Source organism: Anser brachyrhynchus, assembly GCF_964034855.1.
Source record: "Anser brachyrhynchus genome assembly, chromosome: 16".
Taxonomy (NCBI): domain Eukaryota; kingdom Metazoa; phylum Chordata; class Aves; order Anseriformes; family Anatidae; genus Anser; species Anser brachyrhynchus.
The window spans coordinates 8,967,909-8,980,453 of NC_137734.1; the positions used below are offsets into that span (position 1 = coordinate 8,967,909).

Genomic DNA, 12,545 nt, shown 5'->3' on the forward strand with positions numbered 1-12,545 from the left:
TGAGAACTGCTTCTGCCAGAACTAGCACTGTGAGAAACGTCCATGGGAACACAGCCTCTCAGGCAAACAGTGAAAACCCTTGCAATCTTTTTTGCCCTTCCCCTTCTTTACATAAGGAGCAACCCCACCTTTCCCACTTCTGTTCCTACTCCTTCCCATTTTGCCTCCTTCACATCAGCCCTTGTAGGGCTCCAATGAGGTAAGAAACCTCTTCAACCAAGGAAAATGACGTCTGTGCTGCACCTACCACCTTGCCAACATTCAGTTAACAATAACAAACTAAATTCCTTGCATTCTAGGTTGAAGGAGCTTATTATTTTTGCACTCTCTGTTGCCTGAGAATGAATATGGTGGAATTTAGTGCAATTATTCTAGATTTCACTACAATAAATTAAAGCAGAATCTACTCCAAACAAAACCTCAGCATTTAAAATGAGTGTCTGACATTGGCTAACCTTATGCAATGAATATCCAGATTCAAATATAATAGGTGGAAGCAAAAGCAGAAAAAACATATTTGGGCGAAACATTTCTTCTTCCTGCAAAACAAAAATGAAGCATAATTTGAAGGATATCATGATTACTGAAATAACACTGAACCTTCCCAGAGGAAATTATTAAAAAATAACAATGAAAAAATGGAAGTACCACATTTCATTTAAAAAGCTACATCTGACTGAAAATCTATACATTTTAATGTATTTCAACTGAGCAGAAGGAAAGTTTTCCTTCAGGAAAATAACTGCCAAGAAATACTAAGCCTCAAGGTAGGATTAAAATTCACTACTCAGATCAAGATTTTTCACTTTAGTAATATAAATCCTGTTTAAAACTGGCGATTCAATTCACTGTGATTTCAATCAGTTCACTGATCTAATCTGAATAAACTGTTTGATCCTATTAAACAAAATCACAATTTAAATACTGCATTAATTATTATTGCAGGAATAACGAAGAGTCCATTGCTTTGATTATGTGGATAAACTGCAGGAGGCAAAACCCTTGCTTCACTGTAGACTTCACCTCTTGGGGACACTTCTGCCAGGATTCTCCCTCCCTGGCAAAGTCTCTGTAGCTCCATGAAGAAACACGTAAGATCTCATGGCATCACACATTAATTCAGGTTGGAAGGGACCTCTGGAGGTCTCTGATCCAACCCCCTACTTTAAGCAAGGCCAACTCAGAGCAACTTAGGTTGCCCCAGGCTTTATCTAGCCAAGCGTTGAATATTGTTGTGGATGGAGATTCCCACAGCCTCTCTAGTCACATGTGTTTGGTTATCATCTCTGTTAACATTTACTTCCTCGCATAAAGTAAATCACGGAGTTCCAGGACAAGGACATCCTTCTGCACAGCAGCTTTGCTTACATTTTCTGCTGGAAGTAAAGCTCAAATCACATTTCCATTGTCTCAGTGTAAGAAATCCTGCTGCCTCAAGCACACTGGTGTTTGCAGTCTTTCCCTAAGAAGCTCTGGAGTACCAAGAAACATGCCATGCTGAATGGATTGCTCTGTGAAGTGTCTGTTCTCAACCTCATAATATGTTACAGTTTTAAGTATATGCAAATAAAATACATAAATAACTTAATTTTTAGCACAGCTATTCTGGAGAGGTGCTCCTTTCTTCCTCTGTGAAACCTACATTAGAATCTCCAGGTAAAACATGTAACTTTGCAGTGTATCAAAACACTTTTTTAAACACCTACAAAATTAACTCTAAAAAGAAGAAAAGGACTAAATCTAGCCAATAACTATATAAGAGAAATAATTGAATTGCTGTACTTTTAACTGTAACTGGTCCCACAGTGCAAGATGCATAGTACCCTCTTTTTGGGGATAAATATTGTGTAGAAAATGAATAGCAGGATCATGACATCAAATATTTGGTGTTATTATTACTAAAAAAAAAATAAAATATTTGGCATAGAGTATAAAATACTAAATTATTGGAAATTACCTCTAAAGAAAACAATATTACTAAGTCTTATTTCAAACATTTAGAGCTTGTTCTGTAATTAAAAATCAATTGCTTGAAATATACCTTCCAGTTGGCCAGCTTTTGAGCCTCTATGATTTTTATAAAAGCTCCCATAAGGATACCTAGGAGACAATGAGATAATATTATTAAAAATTCACAAAACACACCACTGTTTCCATTAACTGTTATAGACTGTCAGTCAACAAAGTTTTAAAAGTATAAACAAGGCAAAACATAAAGCAGCAGGTCTTTCATTCCTAAATCACAAAAAATGTTGGGGTCTGATATAAGATAGCTTCCGATACGTTACATAATCACACAGCTTCCGTACACAAAAGATTGTTGCTTAGGATATCTAAATAGTGAGCACGCACATTGGCAGTACTGTGTTCGCTGTTCCTAAAGGTAAGTGGTTTAACTGCTCAGAAAGGCTTTTCATCTAAAATGCATTCAAATGAAATTTGTCCTGTCTTCCTAAAGAATCAGGAAGCTGTTAGTTAGATAACTGTGCAACAGCATGAAACAGCCATGTCATTTCAATGCTATTTGCAGCATTAACACAGCTTAAGTGAAATCAAAGACTTCTCCACAGAGGTGAATTTTGTCTCAATGAAATCATAGCACTTACTGGCAACGGAGTAGACAACAAATTCTGATCAGGGCGGGGATACTGTCACAACTATTTCCCAAATGGATTACATGGATTTTAAGTCATGCAGAAATACTAATTTAGGTACAAAAGAATTTTATCAAGGGTGCTGCAAACTCATTGGTTAGAGATTTTTGTGCTCTTTCCTCCCACACATTTTCAAACAGATAAGTCAGAAGACTCCAAATTAACAAGATTTTGTTTGGCCGTTTAGATAATTCTTAGCCTGTCATTACTTGCATCCAAGGAGTTAAGAGGAATTTGTCTTTGGTCAGATTCCAGATCTGTGTTTCTGTATATTTCTTTTTATTATTCACAGAATGAAGGCTTAATAATCAAACGCTGAGATGCAGAAGTGAAATACACTGAATAAAAGGTAAGAAGTGGCTAAGAAGTGTTAAGTGTGCTTTCCTGTAACCCATGTGTTTTTCATTCCCTCATACCATAGCTATCAAAAGAGTATTACAAATAGCATCACATGGATTACTGCTGATGGATGTGTCATACGCAGAAAGCCATGAGGCTTAAGCCTTCTTTCATACAAAAATATGTGAAGGCATTGGTTCCAGAGGATAGAAATACTTGTTCCATTAAATGCTTTATATGGAAATGAAGAGCAAAACGTTAATGAAGGAACATCAAAGGTCTGGTGTCCTTTGAAGGAGGGTAGAATGCAGATACAGCCACTCACATGCCAGATAAACACAGGTTTCAGTACTAACAGTCAGGCTTTCTATTCTGGGATGGAAACGATGTCAGAAGTCAAGGACTATAACGTTTCTGATTTTTGCAGAGTAGCAACACTGTCTTCAACTGGCACAGACAGCACTTGTATCACTTAACAAGTTTATGTGGAAAAAAACCCAAACAAACCAACAACCAGACCCTATACATCTGAGGACACAGACTCCAAGAAGCGCACTTTCCAAGAAACTTTCAGTATTTTATGAATTAGCATTGATAAACCTTGCATAAAACTGTGTTTTGAGGGGATTTAACGGAAATGAGAATCCCTTAAATCACTTCTGCAGAAGTGAAAGGGCTCCAGCACAACTGTGAGAAATGGGACCACTGGGAGAAGGCAAAACCGGTCTGCAGGCTCTGGGCTGGGCATCGGTATCCTGTGAGCTCAAGATGCTCAAGTAAATGGCCAGTCCCAATCTGTTTTGGAAGAAGAGCTAATCATAAGCTGATCCTAACAACAGTGTCACAAAAAGAGAAGATCCTTTCATGATATCAAAAAGTTAAATGACCAGCAATGTAAGTGCAAGGCAAGAGCAGAGGTTAAGGGAAAAGGACGAGCCGGGACTACACAACTTACATCTTTCTGTAAGACAGGCTAGTTCTGGCTGCCTATTATGCACACCTGTACTATTAAACTAAGATTACACTAAGCAAAGTCATGGAAGAGGGCTGCACAAAATAACGCATCACCACGATGGCTTAAGAGCAGCAGAATGAAACTTTGATAATGGTTTGTACAACCTGTCCCACACATTACAAATTACTTCTCTGTTATCACTAGATGGATGAAAGCAGTCTTCTTTCAGATGGTTCCATTTATTACATCAGCAAGATCAGTTCAGTGTTTTTGCCAGGGGGCTAATTGGACAGTTAAGTCCATAAAAGTTAACCTCATTCCTTAGATAACATGACACAAAGTTTCTTAGTACAAACAACTTCAGGAACAAATCTGAGAGAAAAAAATTTCTGGCAATTATTTTTACCAACAAAATTCCAGTACCTTTTAAGGATGAAGATCAAAATCTACCCTTAGAGAATGCACTCCAGCCCTGTTCACCAGGAGACTAATATGCACTAGAAATGGTAGAACAATCTTCTGAGCAGCTTAGACAATGGCAGGATAAACAGTTGTGAAAACCTTACTTATCTGCTCAGCTGCCATATTTTTTAGCCCTCAATAACTGCCCGAGAACATTTGTTTAATTTACAAGTTAAAATAGGACACACCTCACTTCTGGCACTGCTAGCAAAACTGGATACTTGAAACTCAAACTGTGCTCTTGCAGCTGTGGAGATCATTACCAGTAACAGAGGTTCACTGACCAGCAATTAGCTGGCAATTCCAATGATTATACAGATGCCATGGCCTGTCAGCAGAGCTCACAGTAGTTTAAATATGACTGAGTCAATAAACTAAATAAATAAGGCTTAAGTGACACCGGACATCTGTTAGCCTGGTTGCTACTGGGTATAACGTTCTCCTGACTTAGTGGGATTGCATTTGCTGCTATCATCTAGTCTGCTTTGGGAGGCAGCCTACAGCTACGCAATGGTTTGCACACTGAAAACTGAACTGTGCGAGTTTCTTATGCGGCTTCTGTGTGAAAACACGATGCACTGATACTCCTTACTGATCTTGAGTAATAGTGACAGCCATAGCAGGAAAACTCAGCAGTTTCATGAACAGGCTTTTGTTGGCAGTGACGGGAGCACAGAACGTATCAGCACAGCTAAAATCCCTGCCCTGCTGCTCAGATGCCAAGAACAAGAAACGGAAAGAGAAGAATGTCTGTGCCTCTGCTGCTCCCTGCAACCCTCAGCAGGAGCAGTGACACAAACGTGCCTAACACCTCAGTGCTGCCCAATAGTTGGCCTGGGGCAGAATAATGGCAATGATAGCAAAGAAAATCCAAAACTACGCCAGCAAGAGCGAGCAGTATACTGCTGCACTTTAAATGGGGGAATTCTGTACAAAGACAAAAGATAGTGAAGAGAGTAAAGTCCTTCTGAAACCTTTCAAGACACTGGAAGACATACCAAACACATCATCTCACCTGTCAATGGCAATGTGTAAGAAGGAGAGGAAAGAGAAGTGTGTTAATAGGGAATCAAGACTTGGTTTCCATGAGGATGAAGAAGTCAGGATGATCTACAGCAGCTCTGATCTTTCCATGTAGATAGAAGCCTAACCACACAAGAAGTCTGATGGGTGAGGGGTGCTGCTACTATAAAGATGAGGTGTGCATGCAATACACAGGAAATCATGACAAAACACAGAAAACCATGACAGATTTCTTAGAGGTCTATCTGTTTTTCAGCTGCACGGAAATGTCAAAATTCAAATATGACCTTGTAAGACAATCTCTCTTTGAATTTCAACACCTTCTACTATGCTGGTAATGTGATGTGGCATGCATCAAATAGAGATAACTAAAAATTCAGGGTGTTACGCCTTGGGGAAAATATGTTTTTCTTCTAAGTAACAGCTCTAAGATTTTCTCAATCTAGCACCAAAAAGATGCCAGAAGATTCCTGTTTTCCAGAAAGTGCGGGGTGCTGACAAGGACCAGAAAGCTTATTTCCTCCCATTGTGAAATGGTGTGAAAATACAGCGAAGAGGTACGACAGAAGAAGGTACCAGAAATTACAGCAGGCAAAGCCCAGGAGAAAGACAAAAATCTACCCGCCCACCACGTATTACATTCCTCCACGCTGTGTTAGGATTACCGTTAAGCATCTTTCTCTTTGTGCTGTAGTTTTAGAATGGCTGTCAGTGAAAGTGTCACTCCTAGTAGAAGCAAAAGTATCACACAGATGCTGGTAAGCAAGTTTCAGAGACAGGTGGAAAACTGTTTCCTGGGGTTAGTTAAACCAGGTTCTTTAAACATTGTTAGACATTACGTACAAAAAATAATACATGTATTTGGCCTGATTTCCTTCTCATTTACACATTTATAAATCAGAGGCAACAGCATACAAATAAGTGAAACTATCATAACGTAAAACTGTAGGCTTAGGAATACTCCAGATTTGGTTCAAATTAGGTAAGGACGTGATTATCATTAAGAGTGGCGTTCTTTTACCTCAGGTCGTAGGAATGGCTCTTGTCATGGTACTACAGGGAAAGTAGGTATCTAGCACAGGGATAACTAAGTATCTGAAAGTCCAGGGCAAGTTTTCAAGATACAATTATATCCACAGCTTGACTAAATCCAAGTCTGGATTCAAGAATGGAGGTTTGTTGCCAAAGTACCCAGGTAGCAACATCCCTACAGTGCCCATGTGTCATTTTGCTGGGCCACTCTCTGTACATATGCTTATTTCTTGTATTTTTTCATCAATTTAATTCTTTGAATTAGTTGTTTTGTTCACTGCATCCACTTTGCCACACCTTTCTAGTGATGGCTAACACACAAAAGCACAGAATTTCACGCACAGACTACTGAGTCCCTGAATTAACACAAATCCGGTATAAAAAAGCCATGGTTACTCACCTAAAGAAACAACAGCTACACTCTCTGGTAAAAAATGAAGTCGGTATTTTATCAGTAAATGCACCAATATGATGCAGATAGCTGTGAAGGAAAAAAATAGTAGAAAGCTTAGAAGTGTTGGCAGGGAATAAAATACGCTTTTAAGTAGTATTTCTAAAATGCATGCAGGAAATCTTTTCCTAAGGATTTAGTAGAATACCACTAATGAAAATAACCAAATTTTAGGCTCCTAATTCTCAATGAAATACTTAAATTAATCTACAAATGACAGAAAATAACTAAGGCAAATTTTAGCACTTAAAATTATCTTCTAAAAATACTAATATTACTGCCTTTAGAGGCTGATTCAGCTTACAAGAAAATTTTCTCTGAACACCAGCTGTGAAAAATGACAGTCATACAGAACACACTATTTTAATGTCTTTTTTTTTTAACATTTCCATATCTTTGAAGTAAAACCTGTAAGTACACATACACATAGCCTCAATTAAAATTTCAGTGCTACACTCTTTCACACCTGACTCTCTTTGAGGAGATGGGCTTTGAGTTAACGGATAATCACAGAACCAGAAAAGTTTACACTGGAAGTGATCTCTTGATGTCATCTAGTCCAACCTCCTACTCAAAGCAGGGATAACTTTGAAGTCAAAGAAGTTGTCCATGGCCTTATCCAGTCAAGTTTGGAAATCTTCAAAAGCGAAGATATCACAACCCCTCCAAAACCTAGTTCCAGTAACAGTCTCATGGCTGCTTCCTTCTTGTTTTGGGAACCTGACAAGAGTCTACTACTCACATTTAGTGTTGCTATGAGGCTGCAGGATGGATAACTGCTTAAATATCTTGATTCACATAAACCTAGATTATTAAATTCCTACCAATTTTTATTTGAGCATTCTGCATGTTGCAACTGCAATTCTTCTCCCATGTTAATCTAGCTCAGCAAAGAGTCAGACAAAGAAACAACATCTGGCTTGCATTTCTGCAACACATGCATTTCACTCTATTCACTACAGAATCTTTCAGCAATGGCCTAGGATATAAACTATTACTGCTCGCATTTTGTCAGAAAGCAACTGAAGCTCAAGCAGAGTCAACAGCGTTTCATAGGTGGAATCAAACTGTGGCTTGCTAAACGCAGCAGAGCCTCTTTCAAACTGTGCAGTTTACAAACCTAGCCGTAACTGCAGTGACCTAGCTTCTGTGAACCGCTCTTAGGGATTCAGTTGAACCGCTCCTTCTAGTTAACAACAACAAAAAAACGCTGCAGCTGGTTCAGAACACTGCTTTAAATTGACAGTCTGAAAGGTGCGACATGTTCCACAAGAAACTCAGAGCACTGGCGTGGCTTGCTGGCTCACACCACCTATGTGCTACTGGCATCTCCATCATGATCTGCATTCACTGTGCAGCATCACAAAGTACAAAGCTCATAAATGTCACTTTTCTTTGTCCTCCTCTCCTGTGCTAGGGAATTGGAATCACACTGATGCCTGCATTCTCCCCCTTGTTATCTCATACGCCCTGCTCGTATACAAGCGTAGCATTTTATTTATGTGCATAGGAATGGATGGAAGGATGGGCTTACAAACTGAGCAAGGTCTCAAGAAATACACCATAATATTTGCTCAGTTACTGGCATGCAAATTGTTTGTGGCCAAAACTGTGGGTTCTGAATGACAAGCAGGGACAGCTCCATTCAGGAAGACCGGCAGGACTCATTTCCCTACATTTACTCCACTTCCACACCACCAATCTTTACAATATTGATCCGTAAGTTTTCAAACACTGGTGTTTACAGCACAATACTTTAATGCAGCCTGAAACTGCTTACTTTAGGTGCTGTACTAGGAACTGCAGCAGTTCAGGAGCTAACAAGCAACTCAGACATTTGACTACCAGCTGCCAAACTGTTGGAGCAGTAACCTCATCACGTATCCCAAGCAGTTTTTGTACACTTGTCCACCAGTACTACTGAGTTTTGTATCAATTTCCTGTCCATTAAGCACAAATAATACGTGTCCAACAAAGACATTTAGGATTACTGTTAAAAGCATTCCACACTGCTACTGCCTGGGACAGATCCATAAAGTATCTGTACCCTACAGATTTCCAGCAAACTCCAATGCAAGCACAAATATGCTTTCCATTTAGCAGATCTAAGTGCCAGCTTCTTTCTACTTTTTACTTTGCTTTGACAATAAAATAAAAAGCAACCATGGCCTAAGAAGTGACTCCCACCACCAGAAATACTGTGCGGCAGCCCGGTAGATTCCTTAGCTGCTTGTCACCTATTCCTTGTGTAAGACTGCTCAGTTTGTATTTGGCAGCATGTCATCTCCTCCAGGCGCTTGCACGTATCAGGCGTAAAACGATCAGGCAAAAGGCTGGAAGAAGCACTGCTCTGGACAGGCTGTAAGAATATTCGAGTGTCCCCCTAGGGAAGAGCACCCAATATGTCGGAAGGACATATTCCCAGATCCCATGGATGCAGCAGAACAGACAGGTAAGACTTTTTGGCTCAATGGGCTATTGAAAATGAAGTAGTGTTTGAACAGATGAACAAGCCATGGGAAATTTGGGATTGGAAACTAACTCACAGTACTTCAGGGATGTTACATCTGGGGCTTGAATTTAACACAGGCAGCTCAGGACAGATCTGCTTCTGAGTCTGTCCCAGTTTAGAACATTTTAAAGGCCATTTTACAGTGCCTAACATCCAGATTTAAGAGTACTGTAGGCACATTCATGTTTGTCCTTACTACACTCTTAAATGAGATTACTATGAATGGGAATAACTACAAAGAGTAAGCTTTTATACTAGTTTCACTTTGTTCATGGAACTCCTCTGTCCTGAGGGTGATGCTCTCAAGATGCATTAAGCTATCGTACTGGCATAAACAGGCTGGAACACAGTCAAAAAATCATAGCTCTGTTCTTAATGTTCTTCTGACCTTTTAAAATCCACGAGACACGCATATTCAGAAATTTTACTTTAATCTTACAAGTTTTCTGAACGACTGCATTTCGCTTCGGTCTTTCGTTTCTGTTCAAATTCTACTTTGCCACTGACCACTGGGAAAACATCAGCCCTCTTTGAAGACAAATTGGTACTGTAGAAATAAGTAAATTTTTTTTTCTCTTTTTAAATCCAACTGATTTGCAGAAGTTTCTGCACTGCTGTCAACTCCATAGCTATTATTTCCTCCATTTGCTACAGGAGTGGCTACTTAGAAGACTGGCTGACCCGTCTGGCAGAGAAAAGGCTCTTTCAGCATAGCTTGCTTTGGAGAAACCAAGCACACACACGCACAAAAGAAAACAGACAAGCAATCCTCTGTGAAAGTTTTGTTATTGTTACAGTTTTGACTACAGCATTGCTCTAAGCAGATGGTGGGAGACAGCTATATTCTACTAAAGGAAAGATGACAGCCTAGGCTGCAGAAAATTGGGTGTGCATCTGCCATTCAAAATGCCTGTGTATGTGTAACAACGTTAACATAACTATGGCAATCTGCATGTAGCTCTCGCACTGGTAAGAATGTTAGAAACCTGACAGACAAATAGATACTGTACTTTAGTACTTGGGCAGGTAAATCCAACCCTCTGGTATCACCCTACATAACAAAGTTTCTTGAGTGATGTCTGGAAGTGCTAGAACCAATCAAAATTGAAATCTACCCAGTATGCTCCACTCAGAGAGAGATCCAAGCACCGCAGGGCATTCTGACAACATCTCTCTCATACATGCACACATGCCATGTGCTTGATTAGGAACGTGAAGCCAATTGAACATGTTGTTTGCACTTTGAGATCAACGTGAAAAGGTCTGCAATGGGCCTCAGTTTCCATGGGTCTGGGGGAGGTCAGGTAATTAATTTTGTGTGTGTACACTCAACTATTCTAAACCCTTGTGCCTGTACAACCCTCCACAGACAGAAAACCAGAGGAGACATAAAACAGCATGATTCTGAAAGTCAGCCCACATCCTCACATGCAGAGTATGCTTAAGAGCGATTAAGAGACTTTCAGTTCATCATTCACCTAATACAAGAAGACTAAAAAAAATTGTCATGCCACTAGATTGCTCCTCTTGCTGTGCTTGGACTCCAGTCTGAACTGGAAGGATGGGTTTAGCAGGTGTAGGTACCACCAGCTTGGTGGTAGCAGCCAGCGTGGTGCGGAGGGTGACATTGATGGCTTCATGGGTGACATTTGCAAACCTGTCAGGACGATACAACATGTGGTTACACCAGCCGGGAGCAGCACGATAAAGAATTAGCCGAGAAACCCCACACCACACCGATTTGTGCCAACGACCAGGACATCCCGGTTGCTTCCAGAAGCGCTCTCTGACCCCGGACAAACAGCGGGGCTTCGCATTCACTGAGGTTTTTACTGCCCAGTGTCTTCGTGTGGTGCTGGCACCAAACACCCTGCACTGCAGCGGGGGGGGGGGGGGGCAGCGAGAGCCTGACGCAGCGACACCCAGCCTGACAGCGACCCGGGCCCACGGCCACCCGGGGCCACCTGGGGCCACTCAGGGACCACCCTCGGCCACTCAGGGCCACCCAAGGGCCCGGCCTCCCCCCGGGCTGCTCCTCGCAGCTCCCCACACCGCCCCGCAGCCCCCCGCCGCAGAGCCCAGCCCCGAGGCCCGGCAGCCGCCCGGGCCGCCCCAAGGGCCCGAGCCGGGCGCGGGGAGGCTCCCGCTGAGGGGAACGGCCCCCGCCCCCCCGCGGGCCGCCGCCGCACTCACTCCGCCATCTTGCCGCCCGCCGGCTCAAACCGTGCCACTTCCGGGAGCGGCGTGGCCGCTCTAGCCGGAGCCTCCGCCAACTCTATGGTGGGAAAAGAGCGGGGGCTGCGGGGTGGGAGGGCGCGCATGCGTGTAGGAGCGGGGAGGGAGGGGGCGTTGTCGCGCGAGAGCTGTGGGTCCGTCGCGCAGCAACGAGGTGACGTCACGGCCCGGAGCTGTGGCGTGACGTCATCGTGCCCCCCCCCCAGCAGTCGCCGCCATTTTCTCGCCGCCATTTTCCCCCCGCGCCTCGTCCTCCCCTCACCGCCTCCCTCAGCCGCCAGCGGGGCCCACTGCGGCCCGCCGGCAGCAAGCACAGCGCCAGGCTGGCGTCAAAACACGAGTTAAAATATCCCGTGAATTAAAATATCCTGTGAATTAAAATGCCATGTGAATAAAATGTCATGTGGTGGTTGTGAATTGAAATATCGTGAATTACAATGTCATGTGGTCGTGAATTACAACGTCATGTGGTGAATTAATATATCACGTGGTGGTGAATTAAAATATATTTAGTAAAACGTATTAAACCTGTGGTTGTCAGCCTTGCTCGGCGTAAGTTTGGGCTGCTCTCCCCCGCGGACAGCGGCCCCGAGGCAGGCGTCCCTGGGAGCCGTCCCGCTGTGGTCCCTGCCCGGCAGCGCAGCACCACGCGGCCCCCCGCAGAGGGATGGGGAGAGGATCAGGAAACAGATAAAGCTTGTGGGTTAAGATAAAGGCAGTTTAACGGGACAGAAAAGGGAAGGAAAATAGTGATGAAGGAGCAAGTGATGCAGGTTACAGCTGCTCACCACCTGCCGACTGATGTCCCTGAGCAGCAGCAGCCCCCCCGGTGTTACGCTCAGCACGATGCCGTGTGCTGTGGGACATCCCCTGGGGCCAGGG

General features: G+C 42.6%; 1 protein-coding gene and 1 long non-coding RNA gene across 3 annotated transcripts in view; one reads left to right on the forward strand and one right to left on the reverse strand.

The window, feature by feature from the left end:
* SLC9A8 (solute carrier family 9 member A8) overlaps positions 1–12,037 on the reverse strand; it is a 28,259-nt gene extending 16,222 nt beyond the window's left edge. The window contains exons 1-5 of the mRNA XM_080557652.1: positions 11,622–12,037; positions 10,907–11,085; positions 6,866–6,946; positions 2,042–2,100; positions 456–539 (exon numbers count right to left, since the gene is read on the reverse strand). Coding sequence (XP_080413778.1) covers positions 456–539; positions 2,042–2,100; positions 6,866–6,946; positions 10,907–11,085; positions 11,622–11,896 — 678 coding nt within the window. The 5' untranslated portion in view covers positions 11,897–12,037. The remainder of the gene's footprint in view (positions 1–455; positions 540–2,041; positions 2,101–6,865; positions 6,947–10,906; positions 11,086–11,621) is intronic.
* LOC308178674 lies at positions 2,107–11,085 on the forward strand. Of its 2 annotated transcripts, XR_013939891.1 has the most exons (3): positions 2,107–2,383; positions 2,947–3,003; positions 9,210–11,085. It is a non-coding gene; the product is annotated as an uncharacterized lncRNA (long non-coding RNA). The 2 variants fall into 2 exon arrangements; XR_013939890.1 differs by having other exon boundaries at positions 2,107–3,003.
* Positions 12,038–12,545: the final 508 nt, after the last annotated feature.